General features: G+C 34.6%; 1 protein-coding gene across 14 annotated transcripts in view; it reads right to left on the minus strand.

Moving 5' to 3' along the window:
• The window catches only part of KLC1 (kinesin light chain 1), a 61,472-nt gene extending 41,515 nt beyond the window's left edge, over positions 1–19,957 (minus strand). For all 14 annotated transcript variants that reach the window (XR_004232084.1, XR_004232083.1, XM_031953167.1 and 11 more), the window contains exons 1-4: positions 19,874–19,957; positions 5,387–5,648; positions 4,345–4,575; positions 683–761 (exon numbers count right to left, since the gene is read on the minus strand). Coding sequence is in view for 12 of the 14 variants with exons in the window: in XM_031953167.1 (XP_031809027.1) it covers positions 683–761; positions 4,345–4,575; positions 5,387–5,647 (571 nt within the window). In the remaining 2 variants the exon portion in view is untranslated. The remainder of the gene's footprint in view (positions 1–682; positions 762–4,344; positions 4,576–5,386; positions 5,649–19,873) is intronic.
• Between the last annotated feature and the right edge of the window lie 368 nt (positions 19,958–20,325).

Consider the following 20,325-nt stretch of genomic DNA (forward strand, 5'->3'; position numbering starts at 1 on the left):
TCTCATTTATATATGTTAAGCCCTGCCTTAAACAAAACTTTTAAAAACTGATATTCTTTCAGAATACAATAGGTCTTAACATTTTTTATAACAATGAATAAAGCCAATATAACAATGAATAGTTACATGATTTTTTAAAAAAAGTCAATGTTTCTTTCAAGTACCAATTATTTATGAACTGGGTTAATATGAAAATTAAATTAATTTTAAAATCACAATTCACAATAGCCCAGCATTACATAAATAACATCAATAAACAAAAACAAAAGTTTGATATAAGGACAAATGAACTGAAAAGTTCAAGCCAACTAAGGAAACCTTAAAATCTTGAACCTCTAATTTGAAAAAAATCCTCATAAAAATAAATTCCACTCAATTAGTATAACTCCAAAAAACTTCTTGAGGTTAGAACTTTTTATTCAACGACAATTACTTATAATACTGTGGCTCATTTGTTACTGCAAGTTCTATTTTACCAGTCTAAATTAATAAAGTTTATCAAAATGCAAGAAAATATTATAAATGTATGAGAAATACACACATATAATGTTAAAGAATATATTCTCTGTTCTCCAGGCTACATTTCCTTTATCTCCCATATAATACTAGAAATTACAATCATATACCACAAAAAATAAATATGCTTCTCATTTTTTTCAAGTCACAACAATGCTTCACTTACTTCCTTGTCCTGGGTCATCTTCATCATTGGGGAAAAGGTCATCCAGAGGTTCTTTGGTAGAATCATTGTCTTTGTCCTCCTATAAAAAATCCCCAAAGCACAAACCTTAAACCTACAAGTGGTATATAAATTTCTTAATAAAGCATTTGACATCATGTATATTTTAATAAAAGGATCTACATTATGGATTATTCAGCAACATGATGAAGCAAAATAAAACACCAAGGAGACACAGGTTCTAGCTTCAGTTCCACTATTAACTAGTGGACTGAACAAATGAATTTAAAGGATGATAATAAATTCATCCACATCAACCTGAAGGATGTTCTCTAATGGAATGCGTCACATGTATACAAATTGGTCCTATAAGTTGTTAAATATCTTAACAGAGCTAGAAAAATAGGCAAAATCAATAGAGAAAAATATTAACTCTTCCATTTAGATTTTATTTTTTAAAAATTACTAAGCTCAGAATGAGGCAAAAATAGCTAGGTAGTAGGACATGTGGGGAAAAAATGGTTTTAGGGGAAGGAAAATGCAACGACTTAACAGTGAGACAGAGCAACTAAAAAACTAAGGCTGTGTTAATGAAAATATTTTTTCCAAAACTGTATCTTAATCTTATTATACTATATCAATTCTGGGTACACATTTTGAAAAAGTTACTGACAAATATAAGAGAGTAGTGGTGAAGGGATTTGTCATATAGGCAGTGTTCATTCAGCTAAAGGAAACGAAAATGCTTAATCTATGTAATAGACAACTGGGTACAACTTAACAACAACTGTTAAATATCTGAAAAATTTTTTAAAGGATAAAGATGTAGACTTTGTGCCCCAATCCAGAAGGCAGAACTGGAAGCAAGAGGTTGAAGTTTAAAAAAAAAAAAAAAAAAAGAAAGAAAGAAAGAAAGAATTTGCCTCAATAGTCAGAATCACTAAGATGTGGACTAGTCTGCCCAGGAGCACCCTGATCACTTCTCAGAGAAATTACAGAGAGACCTCTTGTTCAGAACAGATCAGATTAAATGATATAAGAAGTCCCTGGATATGCAACTAAAAAAAACTAGAAAAAGAACAAATTAAAAAACCCCAATTAAATATCAAATTAGAAATTCTGAAAATCAATGGATTAATAAAATTGAAAGTAAGAAAACTAGGGGTGTAATGGGCTGAGGCTTGAGTTGATGCACTGAGGTCCCAAGCACGTGAGACTAAATAGTAATTGGAGTATACTCTATTAATATATATATGCTTGGATAAAGAATGGTCCCCGCCCACTTTCTGTGCAAGTCCTGATGTGTTGTATAGGAAATGATGATTTTGGTGGGTGGAGGCACAGGGGCAGGAAGAGAGGTTGGGAGAGATTGCTGGCTGGGTTTAGTTCTGGTGGCTGCTGGTATCGTGGCTTCTGGTCTGGCTAGCTTCTTGACTCAGCTGCTGACATTGCTATTGCCGATTCCCTTCTACCTCCGATCTTTCTTCATCTCTGCTAAGAAGATTGACAATTTTCCCCTAACCTGAATTCCTGACTCCGGCTGATTTTAAAATACGCGGCCATCACATAGGGGCAGCTAGATGGCGCAGTGGATAGAGCACCAGCCCTGGATTCAGAAGAACCTGAATTCAAATCTGATCTCAGACACTTTGACACTTCCTAGCTGTGTGACCCTGGGCAAGTTACTTAACCCTAATTGCCTCAGCAAAAAAAAAAAAAAAAAAAAAAAGTAAGAAAACTATTAAACTCATAAATAAAACTATGAAAAAAAAAACCCCACAATAAAGTAGATAAAGCTTTGGTTAATTTGATTAGAAAAAGAAAAGAAAACCAAATTACCAGTATAAAAAAAGATAATATATGAAGTCACTCCCAACTATTATTCTAGGTGTGCTATTCTGTCTCAAACTTCTTTCATCCTTAGTATTCTCATCTGTAAAAATAAAATAAAATAAAATAAATTATGTCTAAACTCCTCTCCAGCTTAAAATTCTATGACTTTATGAAATGTGCTTTCAATTTCTTGCTCACATAACTATTTATAACAACTTCTGGATTTGGGCTCAAAGCCCAATTCTTCTTTCTTTAAAAAGATCAGATATTTAAAGTTTGCTGTTCTACCCAGTTATGAATTACCTAGGTTAAGTATTTCCATTTCCTTTAGCTGAAACAAAAGGCCTTTAGAATCAAAATATTTAGGAGGGACAGAAAAGTTATCCATCAGTCTGAAAGTAATATCAATTTCCAGAATAAAATGGGAAATTGAGGGGAAAAACAGACCACAAAAGAACTGCATTTCAAAGGAATGACTTGTTAAAGAGGGGGTACAAAAAAGTACAAAAGTACAAAATAAACCATTTTATTTAGATATTCTATTTCCTCATTTGTTAATCTATGCAATTTATATTTTTATTAAGTAAACTTCCATTTTATTTATAGAATATAAAAATGTAGAAATTGGCTACATACATGAGCTTCCTAAGAAAAAAAGCATTAGGACCAGATGGATTTACAAGTGTATTCTACCAAACATTTAAAGATCAATTAATTTCATATTAAATAAATTATTTGGAATAATAAACAAAGGAGTCCTATCAAATGGTTTGACTGATTTTCTGGTCTGCAGTTTGTCTCTTCTCTAACTCATGCTTTACACAGTTGCCCAACTAATCTTCTTATGAAAAGACGTGAGCATATCACTGTTTTGCCCCCACCCAAAAAAAAGTCACCAATGTCTCTACATTACCTATAGTAAGAAAATACAAGCCTCTTAGTCTGGCTTTTAAGACTTTCAATAAATATGGTTCCAACCTATCTTTCCAACTTTAAATCTTTCTACTCTACTACAGGCAGTCTATATTCTTGCCAAACTGTACATACGCTATAGTCTGATCATATCCAGTCCTCTTCCTTTTTCCTATAAACAAAAAGTTTATTACCAAGTCTTCCCAGACTATATTCTCTCTACATTTTTAATTTCTTCTCTTCCTTCAAAACCCAGATCAGATGCTATCTCATCCAGAAAGCCTTTTTTGAATTCCACAGGTAAACTGGTCTTTAGAGCCTCGAATGTTCTTAGGGTTCTCTGTTTTGATCTCTTCTTTGACCTTATTATACTATAGTGTCTACCATGTTTATCTATATATATGGACATTATCTCCTACATTAAAATTAAAGTAAGAAAACTCTTTGAGGGCAAGGACTATATAGATTTTTTTATCTTTGTATCCCTAAAATACTGTGTAGGCACTTAATATTTATTCAAATGTGAAGTTCCAGATTACATAATCCTCTGAATCAGAAATCTCTAGGAGTTCTAAGTTTAACAATATAGAAAAAACAAATAAAATAATGTCATTTTAATGTTTTATATTTTAAAAATACTTTCACAATCATCTCATTTGACCATAATACATATGAAAGGTAAAAACAATTACATCATATAATAGAAAATATAATTAAGGGATAAAAAGAGTTACTTATTTTCCCAAAAACACGCAGATAGTAAAAGCAGTACTACAATTTAAGACTCCTCATCTTTAGTCTTAACATCATACTCAAAAGAATAGTTACACAAAAGGAAACATACAGCTTCATAATACCTTAGAACTGAAAGTTTCCAAATATATGATAAACATGAATTGATTTTATAAACTGCTACTTACTGATGGAGAAATGTCATCATCATATTTTTTTAACTGATTCATGAATTCCAAGTGTTTCTTTTCTTCCTCCAGTTGAGCCACGGATTGCTCACTTTTTTGTAATTTCTGCTGTGTGTTGGCTAACTCATCCCGCAGCCACTGATTTTCCTGGCACAGACGACGTACTTGGGCACGCAATTTCTGTTTCTCTGATTCAACTGCATTTAGATGGTTTGACAAAGCCATCATTACCTATATCACATAGAAAAAAAATTTAAACCTTGCCTTAAAGTCTTCATCATCTTCCTAATTTTTCTACAGAATCCTAAATTAAGAATTCAGAAAATTTGCTATGTTTGAATATTTCTTTGACTTTAATTCTCCAATATATGCAGTTATTGTCCTCCAAGTATACTACATACTTTGTTTGAAAGACATAAGTTCTATCCTCCTGACATATAAATGAAGTATATAATAGATATTATGGTTCATAATTACATACCCCCAAATCATACCAAGTTTAAAACTATTCCCCCTCAAATAAAAGATGGAAAGAGAAAAAAGATTGGCAAAGTAACCACTCAAAACCCAAAATTCATAGGATGAATCAAATTTTAAAAGTCTAAAATCAGAGTAGGGATAGTTTTTTCCGATACTATATAAGTTTTTCTCTGTCCAGAAATTGGTTATAACTCTTATTTCATGCCAATTGGTAAATAAACAAAATAAATAAATGGCCAAAAGAAAATTAACATAGTTTAATCTATTTCATTTAATTATACCCTTTTATTATTATTATTTTTTTTTTTTTGAAAACTTCAAAAAAGGAAGAGGAAAGTCAATAACTCTAAAACCCAGCTTTACATTGTGGATCTAAGTCATAAATCTTTAGTCCAAGACTGAGCCTTTCCTTTTTTTAACATTAATGTCAATTCTAACAAGTCTTCCTTTTTTTTTTTAAAGCATCAATACCTTGTGTCATATTTCCCTTTATAGTTTCAAATAAGTTATTACTTCTCCATTTTTCCATCTATATAAGATTCAAGGTCATTTCCCAATCTACCTGTGCCTCACTCAGCCCAAGCTCCAACATTTCCAATGACTTGCGAATCATGTTTGACTTTTCTTCCACCAGATTACTCTCATCATCTTTCTTCAAACACTTAAGTGTCTCAAGTAAACTTTGCAAGATAGAATTGTGTTCATTCTTCAGAGCTTCCAATCCCTGAATCACTTGCTTTGTCTTAGAAATGATTTCATCCTGGGTAAGCTTCTCCAATTTGTCTTCCTTTAGGTATACCATTGTGGACATGTTGTCATACATTCTAGAATTTTAAAAATTAAAATTAACCATCAAAATAATTTTTTTCACTGATCTTTAACATCATTTAATTAACATCTAATTTCTCTAAACCATGCATACTATATGAATCAGCAAAATAGAGCTCACTAGATCTATATCCCAAACAAATCAAAGAAAGAAAAATACCTACATATATATTTATAATAGCTCTTTTCATAATGGCCAAGAACTGGAAATTGAAAGAATAATTATCAACTGAGGAATGGCTGAACAAGTTACAATATATGAATATGATGGAATAATATTGTTCTACTAAGAAGAATGAATGTAAATCAACACATGCTATGTTTACTTCTTTTTTCTGTTTTTTTTTTTTTAATCTCTCCCTTTTGTTCTGATTTTTCTCTCCCAATATGATTCACAAAGCAATGTGTACTAAAAATAAATAAAAATTCTGGAGGAAAAAAAATAATACTATTTTTTAATAAAAATGAAGGAAATGGTTATAGAGACACTCGGAAGATCTGTATGAATTAATTCAGAGTGAGGAGAGCAGAAACAGTACAGTAATTTATACAATAGCAATACTGTAAAGACAACTTTAAAAGACTTAGTAATTCTGATCAACACAATAAACCATCATAATTCTAGAGGACTCATGATAATTGCTTCCTATAGCCAGAGAGAGAAGACTCAAGAGTGCAGAATGAGGCACATACAGACAGGGAGAGAAAGGGCAAAAAGGAAGGGAAGGCAAGAAGAAGGAAAGGAGGGAGGGATAGAGGGAGGGAGAGAGGGAGAAAGAGAGACAGAGAGAAGGAAGGAGGGAGAGAAAAAAAGATTTGTGAGGCATAATTAAGGCAGAAATTTGTTTTGTTTGATTATACATTTTTATAACTAGGAAAAAATAGTATGAGATATGCTATATAAGCATTATCCCTGTTTAACAAATGAGAAAACTAAAGTTTAGATATATTTAGTTACTTTACCAAGTCACAATCTCTCTTGGAGACAGTTTCATCTATTAAATGAAGAGATTAGACTAGAATCTCTAAAATCTTTCACTAAATCTATGACCCTTTGATAATACTATCCAATGGTTATATGCCTGGTTATACTTGAATTCATAAAGCTTTTTGACCCCTAGTACTCTTTCAATCAAACACCAATAGAAGTTTATTAAGTACTATATGTCAAGAACCCATATAGGCAAAAATCAAACATGAAGACACAAAAGACTGGCATAAATGGCCCTGTTACCTGAACTAAATAATCTCAAATATTTACAATATGTAATTAAGTTATCAAGAATAATCACTAGACTTTATTAAGAAAATTCTATATTACAACATGAAAAGATTGTGAGCTAATATAAGACCTTATAAAAATATTAAAGTGGTAAGAGATTTTTCTGAGCTACAGAACAGGGGGGGGAGGGGGGAGAAGGGACGACGACACCAAAATAGAAATTAAAAGGAGAAAGATTATGGCTCGACATAAAGAAAAACATTCTAATAATTAAAGTTGCCTCCAAAAAGAAATGAACTAGTACTACTGTTGAGGATTCCACCATGCTTCCCAGTTGTCCATATTCTTAACATCAGTCTTCTTCAACTGTTACCTCTCCCACATATTTGCCTTTCTCAATTAGTTGTCTAGTCTTGTCAATTCAACCTACATATATCATTTGAAGCATCCTTTTCCTTTTCTCTCCATTCATAGCCACCACTAGTCCATTAAGGACCTTCTCATCTCTCACTGGAACCATTGAAATAACCTAAATGTTCTTCTCTCCCTCCTAATTTTCTCCCCTCATCCTTCTCTTTTCTTCTGATAAAACTGCCAAAAATAATCTCCTCAAGTTTAACCCTGGCTGTGTTACTTCAGAATATTTTGTGACTCCAATATGTCATTCAATTTGATGTTAAAAACCCTTCCATAATCTAGCCAACAGCCTACCTTTCCAGGCTTTTTGCACTGTCTACCATTAAACATTCTGTCTTAGAATACTGGCCTACTTATTTATTCCCAAACCAAGGGGTTGACATTCTAATGAAGTATGAGGGATATAGAGTTTACAATTGAGTATGGTACAAAGTAAAAGACAAAGAATCTATGTTTGCTGAATTGCTAAAAAGCAAATTACAAAATGTGAGTGCTTTCAGGCCTCTATTCTTCTACTGTTATTATATTTCAACTATCTATCTATCTAACTAAATCTGGCAAGGACTCAACATTCTATCTAGTGTAGAATTGCTGCTAACAAGCTCAACAGCTATCCAATTCATCAAAGATTTTTTTTAAAAAAAAGTGAAATATCTTAAAGGAAAACAAAAAAACTAATACAAATATTTTACAATAATTCCAATTTTAAAAAATAATAATTTGATGATTCTCATCCTTCTACATCCTTATAACAAAAAACAAAACAAAACTGCCCCATACATCTCCAATCTATGAAGTACATTTTATTTTGCTCTTTGTCCTCTGCCCTTATTATGAGATTTACAAAATACCTTAATCATCATTTAGTCTAGTGATTCTCATAATATCATTAAGGTCTTGAGTTTGTGGACTCCTGGAAAGAATTTCTGGGATTTCTAGCAGTCTTCAAACTATACTTGGAGAACTACTGATTGAGGGGAATCACTGATCTTTTTACAGATAAAGAAACTGAAGATTATAGCCAGGTATTTTGATTCCAAAATCAATGCACTTTCTGCTTCAACCTTGAGACCCACTGTCCTCTTAGAATCATTTGACACTAATATTTACTGTTCCTTTGGCTTCCCTTATATTATAGTTTTTTTTTTACCTCTGTTACCATTCCTTTTTTCTTCTTTGCCAGTTCATCTTAACATAAGGTTTTATACTCCCAAGTTCCTCTATGATTTTGAGGTATAGAGAAGAAATAAGAATTTCACTGCTGATGACTTCTATGACTTAGTAAAAAAAAAAAAAAACAAAAACAAAAAACAGGTAGGAAGTATGCTTGCTCATTCAGGAGGAAACAGGGGAAGAATAGGGGCTTGACCAGAAAAGGGTTTAAAATAACAAATATAGAAATGTTTTAAATGATTGTAAATGTATAATATGTCAAATTACTTGCTGTAATCTATAAGGAAAAGATACTAACAGAGTCTTAAAGGAAGCAAGGAAAACCAAGAGGCAAAATTGATGAAACCTAGCATGTTAGATATGGGGGATAATCAGTTAATTCAATAATGCAGAGTTCTGTATGAGGAATGGGAAGATCACAAAACTAGCAGAGGGAATAAAATATAAGAAGGCTAGAAATGTAGAAAAGGGCCAGGTTGTGAAAGAATTTAAATGCCAAACAGAGGATTTTATATTTGATCTTGAAGGTAATAGGGAACTGCTGGAGTTTATTAAGGATGTGAAGGAGGATAAAGGGGGGAGGGGAAGAATGTGATTACTATACTTTAAGATCTCTTTGACAGCTGAGAGGACAGCCTTGAGTGAGGAAAGATTTGAGCCAGAAATATCAAGCAGAATACTAATTCAGGCATGAGGTGATGAGACTTCATACAAAGGTGATGGCAAAACTGAGTAGAAGAGATAGGTATAAGAAAGATGTTGGGAAGGCTAAAATGACAAGATCTGATAGCAGATTTATATGGCCTAAGTGTGAATGAGCAGATGAGAATTTTACTGATATTAGGAGTATCTGGATGACTAAGAAGATGGTTATGCCCGTGAGAGTAATTAAGAAGTTGGAAAATGGGAATGTTTGGAGGAGAAAAAATAATGACTTCTGCTCAGGATATGTTGAATTTAAGATGCCTAAAGGACATCTACTTTAAGATGTCCAAGTGGCAAGATTAGGTCTAGATATACAGATCAAGAAATAATCTACAGAAACAAGAGTTAGATAAATGCAAGTTGATGAAATCACCAAGTGAGATAATACAAAGGAAAAAGAGTCAAAATGTTGGAATCTTTACAAAGTGTTAAGACACTGGAGTTGATAGAGACAATAATTATCTAATTTAGCATGGTTCAATATGATTGATTTGATCTTAGGAGGAGATATTTTGGGCCAGAACTTGAAACAAGGTACTAAGTACAACTGATGGAAACAATGTTTGTGTTCACACCTTTAGAGAGCTCATAAGTATCTAAGTACTTAATGGAGTTCACACGTTTGGGAGAATTCAGGGTTTAGAAAGAGATATCTGAATTCACACCTCCCTTAGGGCCAGAGAGCATGTTGGGAGATATCCCACAATCCCACTCTCGGAGAAGTAGCATAAATACAGCTCCAGTTTTCTGGGGAACATCGACGAGGGTCGAAGACAGAGCACTCTGGGAGATACAGAAGCCTACTGGCCTCAGTTGGAGATTGAGAAGCCACGAGTCGGAGTTGAGCTGGAGGCGATAAAGGACAAAGCTGCAAGATCTCTTGGAACGAAGCAGAGAGATAGGCCTCTGAGCTAACCGGGCTATATTGAAGGACACAATAAAAGATCTGAACTTTTCTATCACCTGGCTGTGTTTTGGAAAAAGAACACCCACATCAAAGGACCAAAACTTTGGGGGACTGGCCCATGTTTCATGCTTATTATCTGAAGATCTAGCAAAGGAGTTTAGAAGGAGCAGTTTCACAAAAACATAGGATAAAATCAAAGAGGATAGGATAATCAACAGTGTCCAAAAGTTATTGAGAAGAAAAGATTCAAAAAAGGCCATTAGATTTGACAATTATGGGAACATTTGTACTTTAGAGAACAATTTCATTTTACTGAGGTTGGAAGATAGAATGCAGAGGTTTGAGAAGAGACAGAGGAAAAGTAGATACACCTAGTTTGGATAGTTAACTTCAAAGAAGTTAACCAAGGAAGAAGAATATAAAATGATATCTAGAGGTGACAATACAATCAAGTGAGGAGTTTTTTTAAGGTGAGGAAATCATGAACATGTTTGTAGGCAGCAAAAAAGAAGCTAAAGAAGCTAGAGACAGGAAGAGATTTCAGATTAGAAAGTAAAATTAATTTGATGGAAAAGGAATAAGATTGAGTGGGATATGGGTGGGTATGTTTTGGCAAAGAGGAAAATTCCTTCTTAAATGAAAGGCAGGGGTGAAGGAGAAAATAGTGGGGGAAATGTCTGAGTGATGTGAGAAAAGGGGAGAAAAAGCAATTCTGGTGGAGTGGCCTAAATTTTTCATAAAAGTATAAATCAAGGTCCTCTGAGGATAGGTTGCTGTGAAGAGAAGATTAGCAAATTAATTAGGAAAGTATAAAAGATGAAGGGAGGACCCAGTTATGTCAATTTATGGTGTACCCAATCAGGCCAGTTCTATGATTCTCTCCAGCTCCGTTTACATGAATAGGAGCAAAAAAGGCAACTGGTAAGAGTAACCTAAGGTTGGGACTTAGCAACACATGTTCTAGGAGACTGCCATTTGAAGTGCTGGAGAAGACCCTGTGATAAAAGCCAAAGCATGGTATCTGGGAACAGCAAGTGTAAGGGATTACAATAAGGCCCTGGGACAATTGTTGAGGCCTGAATGGAAAAGAGTTGGAAAGGTTCTGGGATAATGAAGGTAACCATGAGGCAAGCTGATCCTCACAGGGTACTGGGAAGATCACAGAACTAAGATGATGGCCAGGAAGCAAATGAATCCCCAAAGAGAACTAGGAGGGCCCAGATGAAGACTGTGGCCCAACTGGTAAATAAATATAACTTCTTACTTTTAACTTTAGGTTATTATTAAAATCTCTAATTGGGGAGCTAAAAGGGCCAAGAAAAAGAACTTTCTAAGAGCTCAGTACAGAAAGGATTTGACATTTATACCACAAACAAAAAATGGGCTAAGAACACACAGCAATCTAGTTTATAACAAGAACAGAAGTACTGATTTTTTAAATAATTTTTTAAAAACAGAGTAGGTATATCTTACCTAAGCTTTTCAGGATATACCTACTTCTGTTTTAAAAAATATGTGTGTTTCTTAGCCCATTAGAGATTGATAATTTATTAAGTAAGTTAAAAGTAAGAAGTTATATTTATCAAATGGGCCATTCTTCTCCATTTTCTCCTATTGCTTACCTTCTGATTCTCTTTCCCTTTGACAGTGGTTTCTCTGGGTCCTGGGTGTCAGAGCTTCATTCTCCTCCTATCTTGGGCAACTATGTAGTTCAGAAGTTTTTATCTGCTCTGTAACCTCTGAAGAACAGAAATGGACCCAGTTGGATGCTGAGCTCTTTCAGCTTCAGTGGATGCTAAACAGCCACACACATTTCCTTGTCTTCTTTCCCTGTTCCTTTATCTGGCTTTAACTCTTTTGCAGCACTAACAATTACTTATTAACCGGCTATCCCCAGACTTAGCAAATTCCTGTCTTTGGAATATGGGTTTCTGTGGTAAGGTTGAATGTTACAGAATTATAGTTGAATTATTCTGCAAACCTCTAAGATCCAAGTAGCCCTACTGCCTAATTAGGAAGGGGTATTGAGTAAATAAATTCTAGGGGTAAGAGATTAATATTCTCTAATTCTCCATTTTTAGGACTCTTGTAATTCTTGGAGTCTTAAACCACAAAGAGCTGCAATTGCCTCTTGTGTATAATTACTATTTTGGAGAGGTTCAAGAGGTCAAGAGATTTGGAGGAGCTTTCTAGTCCTCCATTTTGTTGGTTAGGTGACCAAGTTCGTCTATTTCAAATTTGTAGAATATACTATTTAAATTCCAGGTCTAAATGCACAGTACTTAAAAAACAAACCCAAAGAAATAGGATAGTGGTGGAGGTCTGAAATGCCATAATCCATTTTTATCCTACCTTGAAAATGGGAAATTTTAGTTTAAATATCTATCCATTGCTGCCAAATTCTAGGAATTTCTCCTTTTTTTAAGCATAAAATTCATATATTAAAAAAACATTAAGTTAAAAGAATAAAAGTAGCCCATTTTAGATATTTTTTGTTTCTGTGAAGTAACTCAATTTTGGATTGTAATATTTTCAATATTCAGAAAAAATACTTCCATTTTGAAATCTAACAGCTATTGATGAAGCCATTCTTTTATGCCTTGGACATGGCTTTTATTGCTTTACCATAATTATTGGCTTTCATATTGTTGTCAGTTATCTTGAAGGGGGAAAAGTTACTTCATAATGATTTTTTTAAAAAATTTTGAAGCTTTTGATATTGTATTACTATTGATTTAATCTATAAATTCTCTGGCTTTGGCATCTATTTGTAAAATTTGCTTAATTTTTCTTGTCACTTTTAGACTAGTCCTATGTTCTCTTCAATCAAAGGTTTTCATTGTTCACTTTATTTCCACTATCGGATATTTCAGTACTTTGACCTTAGTGTTCTGCATTTCTTTTAATATCAAAATTCTTGGTCATGTCATTTTGTTCTCACAGCTTCAACTGACTTAAAAGTATGCAAAAAATTCAAAGTCTAGTTATCTAATTCAAAATCCCCTTTGTGACCAATTTTAGTATAGCATTTGGCAAAACATCTGAAATGGGATTCTTTTTACTAAAACATTATTGATTAAAACAGAATTAAGGCACCTTTTTCTTCAATAAGTAATTTTTAGTTGTGGGTTTTGTTTTTGTTTTTTTTGCTACCTAGGATTGTTAGCCCAGAGAAGACCAGAAAGGGGGCATAGGAAAAAGGATATGCATGATTTGGAAGGTATCTTCTCAGTACCAGGTGTACAGAAGGAACAAGAGGTAGAAGTTGTAGAACCAGATTTAGGATTGATATAAGGGGAGAAATACTAAAATTAGTTATGCAAAAACAGAATGTGCTGCCTCATGATATAATGAGCTCCCCCTAAGGATCTTCAAGAAAAGCTAAGTTCCTTAAAACTTGGATTCTATCATTATTTGGGAAATAAACCAAATTATTTATATGTCCATACCCTTTAACCCAGACATTCCAATACAAGGAACTCATTGGTAAAAAAAAAAAAAAGCACCCAACATCCCCCAAATGCTTATAATAGCATTTTTTATAACAGTAAACAATTGGAAACAAAGTAGATATCCATCAATTAGAAAATAACAGTGACCTGCCAATGCAATATTACTCCATAAAAAAGATACACTAAGAAAAGAAAGAGGTGGCCTATACAAAGGAACATGTGCCAAATAAGACACAGCAGGAATCTGAAGTACAGCATAAAAACTTTGACAATCTTTAATCCAGCCACTGTAGCCCATATGATCAACCTGTTGTTCTTCACACCAAGGGGGCTGACTGAGAATGAAAGGGAGAAAGATGTTCAGGAAAATAGAAATGGACAATTTTCTGTTCCATGTCTAGTCGTCATAAAATAATTTGTATTCAGCTTATGTTTTTGAATAGTGCTCATTTCAGTGCATTTACCCCTCCCTTTTCCTTTTCTCTCTCCTCTCCCCCCATTTTACTATAGCATTTGGCAAAGCATCTGAAATAGGATTTCAAATTACTCTATTTTTTCATTCTATAATTATGGATTAAAAATATTTAAAATAAAAATGCATGAGTGAAATAATACAGTAAACTAAGATTCAAGTCCAAAAAAACAAACAAAAAAAAAACCCTGCATGGCTGAAATAATACAGTGAACAAACTAAGATTCAGGTCAAATCAACCAATTATTTAAGTAACTAATAGCAGATCCTTCCCTCTGGTTTTAAAAAAAGGGCACAGATTTAAAAAAAAAAAAAAAAAAGTCCCTCTTTTCCAGTTAAATATATCGTTGTTCCCTTTTTTCCCCCAGTTTTAATGATTTTTAAAAAAATATTCAGTTAAGAGCTGATTATAACATACTTACATTGTTTTTATATTTTGCTTGATTAATTATGTATACCATTCAAAAGGCTCAAAATTAACAATAATCTTCAAATTAAGGTTACAATAATCTTTCAATTTTCAATTACAAATTTCTTAGACAAACCCAGAAAACACAAAAAAATTTATACAACAAAGTCGTTAGATAATAAACAGCTATGCAAAAAAATCACTTATTTTACAACATCATAAACCATGTGAATATATGTGTATATATGTATGTGTACATAAAAGTACAGATTTTATAAAAATTAAATTCTGTATCTCCAATCAGCATAAAAAAGAAATGCATTTTCTCTCAATAATTTCATTTTATATGTGGATGGTTGGAAAATTAGATCATTTACAAATAACAGCTCTAAAACAGGTTTTTTTTTCCTGGTGTTTGTTCAAATAGACAAATGCAACTTCTTTTTCTTAATGTCCATTTTCTTTGCGATTCAAAGTGCTAATTCCACAAGTTGCTTTTAATTCTAAACAGGTTGCTTTTAATTCTAATAGTATCAACCTACTTTAAGATTTCTAAAATGAAAGTAATAATCTAACTTTGTTCTTTGAGAAAATTTCTATTAAGCACTTCTTCCAAGATAAATCTAATTTTCATTGGTGAAAACAGCTAATTACTACTATGCAGTGAATGAATAAAGAATGAAGTTTCATTGGCTAAGCAGTAATTACCTATTCTAATGTTTGCTCAACTAAGTTAAGTGAACCTCCAAGAGCAATGTGCTCTGACTACATTTCTTTATCTGCAAAATAACAGTTAACTACAGTAAACTCTGTAATTCATTTTTAAAGGACTTGGAGAATAAGCAGTACAAAAAAAAAATACATCAATCTACATGTAAGAAAATCTGAGACAGAACAATTCAAATGTCAAATCTAAGTATTAGTTTCACTGCAGAAACACTTTCAACATGAAAAAGGACAGCAAACTAATGTGATAAGCTCACAATATTCATCAACAGCATAATTTCCTTTCCTAACCAAAGGAAGATAAGTGAAGCTGTTATAGACTTTTTAAAGGTCAATGTTTTCCTATTAAAGTTGAATAGAGTTTTTTAATTAAGGAGTTGTCCCCTACTATCTAGACTAAAAAAAGGTATTATGAATGATTTTTACTTTTCAAAGAAAATAAAATGCTGAAAATACCACACCAAAATAGCTTTATGACAAATTCTCTTCTTTTTTTTAAACATAAAATTCATTTTCTAATCAACCAAAAAAATTGGAGGGGAAAACCCTATCAATATCTCCATTTAAAATATTTTTCTACTTGCTTAAAATGTACAATTTCTCTAAAATTACTATTGAACTTGACAAGAATGAAAGTTAAAAATTTTAAATGTAAGCAGTAAACACAACCACCATAAACTTAGATCATCAGTTAATAAATGCTTGAAGCTAGATAAGAATTAAAAAAGAAATATAAAATATAGTTCCTGTCCTAAGAGAGCTTACAATCTAGCTAGACAAACAAAACTACATATAATAGCAAACAATTCAAGACGGCCATTATCAAATGCTAAATTTTAATATGACCTATTAGTGCTGACAGAAAAAGGGGCTATCACCAATGAAAACTTCTATAATGGAGAAGATGGGCCTTGATCTGAGAGGGAAAAGTTGGATATCTATAAGAGAAACAGGCATTCTGAAAAAGATTATACGCTACAAGTAAAGACACAGATAGAAAAGATCCATAAAACATGGCATTGTGGTGAAATGATGAAATAATCTAACAAAAGTTCTAAGTAGGTGATCACAAACATAAAACCAGATTATGATGCCCTTGAAAGTCATTCTGTGTAAGGAATACAAGAATAGAAGACAGAATGGAAGACAATGAGCTAATTAAAGTCAATTGTTGGAATAGTTCAAATGAAGAAAAAAATTGTTTCATGTCTTTTGTCCATGTCCTATTATGCTTATCACTATATATGTTGGGTCTTCTCCCCATCAAGTTTTTTTAAATTTATATTTCCCCTGCACTTAGCATAATACCTTGCAGATAACTACGTAATAAAAGACTACTGAAAAGTGAATATATAACTACTTGCGATAACTACTGTAATTCTCTAGACCAGCTATTCTCAAATTTTTTGGTCTCAAGATTTCTTTACACTCTTAAGAAATATAAGGGACCTCCCCAAAGAGCTTTTGTTTACGTGGGTTTCATCTATCAATATTACATATTGAAACCATGAAAATAATTGTTATCTTAGGGAAGACCCAGGGAAGACCACACTTTAAAAATTAATCTTCTAGATAATATTCTAAGCACCCTACTAAATTGAGCTTTAATCCAAACTATATGTATTCATTTGCCTCAATTTGTGTTGAAACTAAAGCCAACCAGTGGAAATTCACCTTTTAATTTTATTGTTCCTTTTGAAAATTAAGGGCACAATAACTAGAAGGCTACAGAGCCAATAGAACTACTATACTAATCCTAAAGTTTTAAAGTAGGAATGGCAGATGGCATTTAATTATCCCACCCAGAAGTGGATTATTTCAGATATGTTAAAAAGATCATATTGTTGTCATTCACAATGGACACTTCAAAATTGCCAATAAATAACCTCTTTAAAAAGTTACAGGTTTCAGTAGAGAGGCTAATGCCTCATATTCAATATTCTCAGGACATTGCACTTAAATGTATATTTAATATTTTCCAAAATAGGCATTATATATTTTTAGTCATATGAAAAAATGCTCTAAATCACTACTGATTAGAAAAACGCAAATTAAGACAACTCTAATGTACCAATTTATATTTCTCAGATTGGCTAAAATGACAAGAAAAGATAATGATAAATGCTGGAGGGAATGTGGTTAAACAAGGACACTAATACATTGTTAGTGGAGTTGAAAACTGATCGAACCCACACTGGAGAGCAATTTGGGACCATGCTCAAAGGGCTATCAAACTGTGCATACCCTTTGATCCAGCAGTGTCTCTATTGGGTCTGTATCCCAAAGAGATCATAAAATAGGAAAAAAAGATCCATGTGAACAAAAATGTTTGTAGCAACCCTTTTTGTGGTGGCAAGGAATTGGAAACTGAGAGGATGCCCATCAATTGGGGAATGGCTGAATAAGCTATGGTATATAAATGTAATGGAATATTATTGTTCTATTAACAAACCAATTCAGCAGGCTGGTTTCAGAAAGGCCTGGCGAGACTTGCATGAACTGATGCCAAGTGAAGTGAGTTAGAACCAAGAGAACATTGTAAACAGTTACAAGATTATGTGATGGTCAACTGTGATGGATTTGACTCTTTTCAAAAATGAGGTGATTCAGGCCAATTCCAATAGGCTTGTGATGGAGAGAGCCATCTGCATCTGGAGAGATGACTATGGGGACCAAATGTGGATCACAGGATAGTATTTTCACCTTTTCTATTGTTGTTTGCTTATTTGTTTTTTCTTTTATCATTTTCTTTCTCCTTTTTGATCTGATTTTTCTTACGCAGCATGATAAATGTGGAAATGTTTAGAAAAAATGGAGGTGTTTAACCTATATTGTATAACTTGCTGTCTAGGGGAGGAGAGAAGAAGGGAGGAAGGGAGAAAAACTTGGAACACAAGGTTTTGCAAGGGTGTGTTGAAAACTATCTTTGCATGTATTTTGAAAAAATAAAAAGCTATTGTTAATTTTAAAAAATTAAAAAAAAAACAAAATAGAGTTAGCATTATAAAGATATTTGTTTCATAAAATATTAGTTTATACAAAAGATAGATATGTATGTAACTCCTAAAAACCATGCTTAAAGTTAGAACTATCCCTTTAACTAGTTCAAAACTAGTCTCTACACTTCTTTAATGAAAACAATTTTTTTATAAAGACAATCTCCAAAGAGAATCTTGATGAACCGAAGATGATCCTATGAGCAATCTGAGGTTCAATATCAAGTTCTTTCCATACCACTAAGTAACACAGCAAGGCTGCCAAACTTCAACTGCAACATGATGCAGAAATGATGTTGCATTCTTTAGTGACTTTGAGAAATTGGTTTTTATATTACTTACCCTACAAAGCAGAATACTGCAGTCTGCAACACATTAACACATAATCACTTTGCTATTAAAGAAATTCAATAAATTTTACAGTGACGGAAACTTCCCACTATATTTAAAATACTGAATAATCTGTAAATATTATGGTTAAACATGCAACCTCCAGTGAAATGTTCATTAAAAGGAAATAATTCCTACACCTATGGAAAGAAGATCAAGAAATGTAATTCACAATTAACTAGACCAAGGAATGAAGTAATTAATATGGTCTATTTTATAGAACAAATATGAAATACTGTAAAATAAAAATGTTCATGATTTATCTCAAAATGTATCTTTGCAAAAGATTCTCATGAAAATACTTCACTGTTTAATTCAATCTCATGAGACAATAAAAAATGACTCAATACTACCAATACCAAAAACTACTAGAAAAAAAAGAATATAGTAGAAATTTTTACAAATTATTTACAATTTAATCTACAATATATTAATAGCACTATGCTAACGTGTTGGGTTTTCTTTTATTACAAGATTTTATAACTGAAAAGAATACTCTAAATTCGAGACAAAGTTCAGTTTAAAAGAGAAGGTTCCCATTCTGATAGGAAACACGCTACACAAATAGAAGAGCCAAGAAGCCTGGTCGATTATGCTTCATCAATTAAAAGAAGGAGAAAATGAAATTACACAAACCCCCTCCCCGTTTTTCTTCTCCAATGAAAGGAAGTTGACCTTCCTTCTTCCAGGAATGCTGATAAAATGTCTCATCCCAGGGCCTTGGTCCAGGGTCTCCTCCCTGGGCGGTGTCTGCGGGTCTGAAGGGGAGGGGGGACCGGAACCGCAGCGAGGAGGAACCCGGAAGGAAGAGGCCAGAACTCGGACAAAGCAGAACCGAAGCTGGCAGCCGGGTCTCCCTTCTTCCCTCTCCCAGGCCGGGCCCGTGCTCAAGCCCCCAGTCCCTCCCACTCCAAGGGATCGAGGTGGCCGCTGACGCTCGGCCCCCACCCACCCCATTTTTGGGACCTAAGCCAACAAGAAACACCTCATGAAGGGGACCCTGGACAGTTGTCACCCGAAAAGCCCCCTGGCTCGGGAGCGCCGTGCGCCCCCTCTGCGGCGCCACGCCGAGCCCCCGCCCCACCCCCACCCGCAGCGTCTCCAGGGGAATGCGGGGTACATAGTCCAAGTACAGCGGGTCCCGGGCAGGGATGGAGATGAGGAGATAAGCGGGACTCCACCTAGATCTCACGGCCCCCGGGAAGGGAAAAGGCTTTGTCACCCTTCAAACTCTTGTAAGAAGAGGAGCCCTGGACGAGGAGGAGGAGGAAGGGGAAGCCAGCCCCACTGGGCTCCCCTCAGGCGGGCCCCGGCTCAGCGCCCGCAGCCCCCCGCCCGCCACCGCCACTCACCGTCCTGCTCCTGCGGTGACCGCGCTCCCCGCGGGCTGACAAGGAGGGAGGGGGCTAACGCCGCCCCGGCCGCCGCCTAGATGCGCCGGGCACGGGGGCGAAGGATGCAAGGCCAGGAAACAAAGGACCGGCCGGGGGGACCGCCGGTTCCCGAGCTCGGAGCTGCCGTCAAGCCCCTGGAGGACCCTGGGAGGGCTGTCGAGGCGTCAGTCTGTCAGTCAGTCACTAACGAGGGAGGCAGGTTCGGCTGCTGCAGCCGCAGCCGCCGCCGCCCCGACGCATCCTCGCCCGGGGCCCCCTTGCCCCCGGTGCTCCCGGCTTCCGCTGGGTCCCCCTGCCTGACCTGGCTCGGACAAAGGGGTCCCGAGCTGCAAGTAGCCCGGCCCGTCCCGAATCTCCGAGATCGGCGTCCCCGGCTCCCCAGTCAGCCGCCGAAAATGGCGTCGATACCC

The sequence above is a fragment of the Sarcophilus harrisii genome, chromosome 2 (assembly GCF_902635505.1).
Source record: "Sarcophilus harrisii chromosome 2, mSarHar1.11, whole genome shotgun sequence".
Taxonomy (NCBI): Eukaryota; Metazoa; Chordata; class Mammalia; order Dasyuromorphia; family Dasyuridae; genus Sarcophilus; species Sarcophilus harrisii.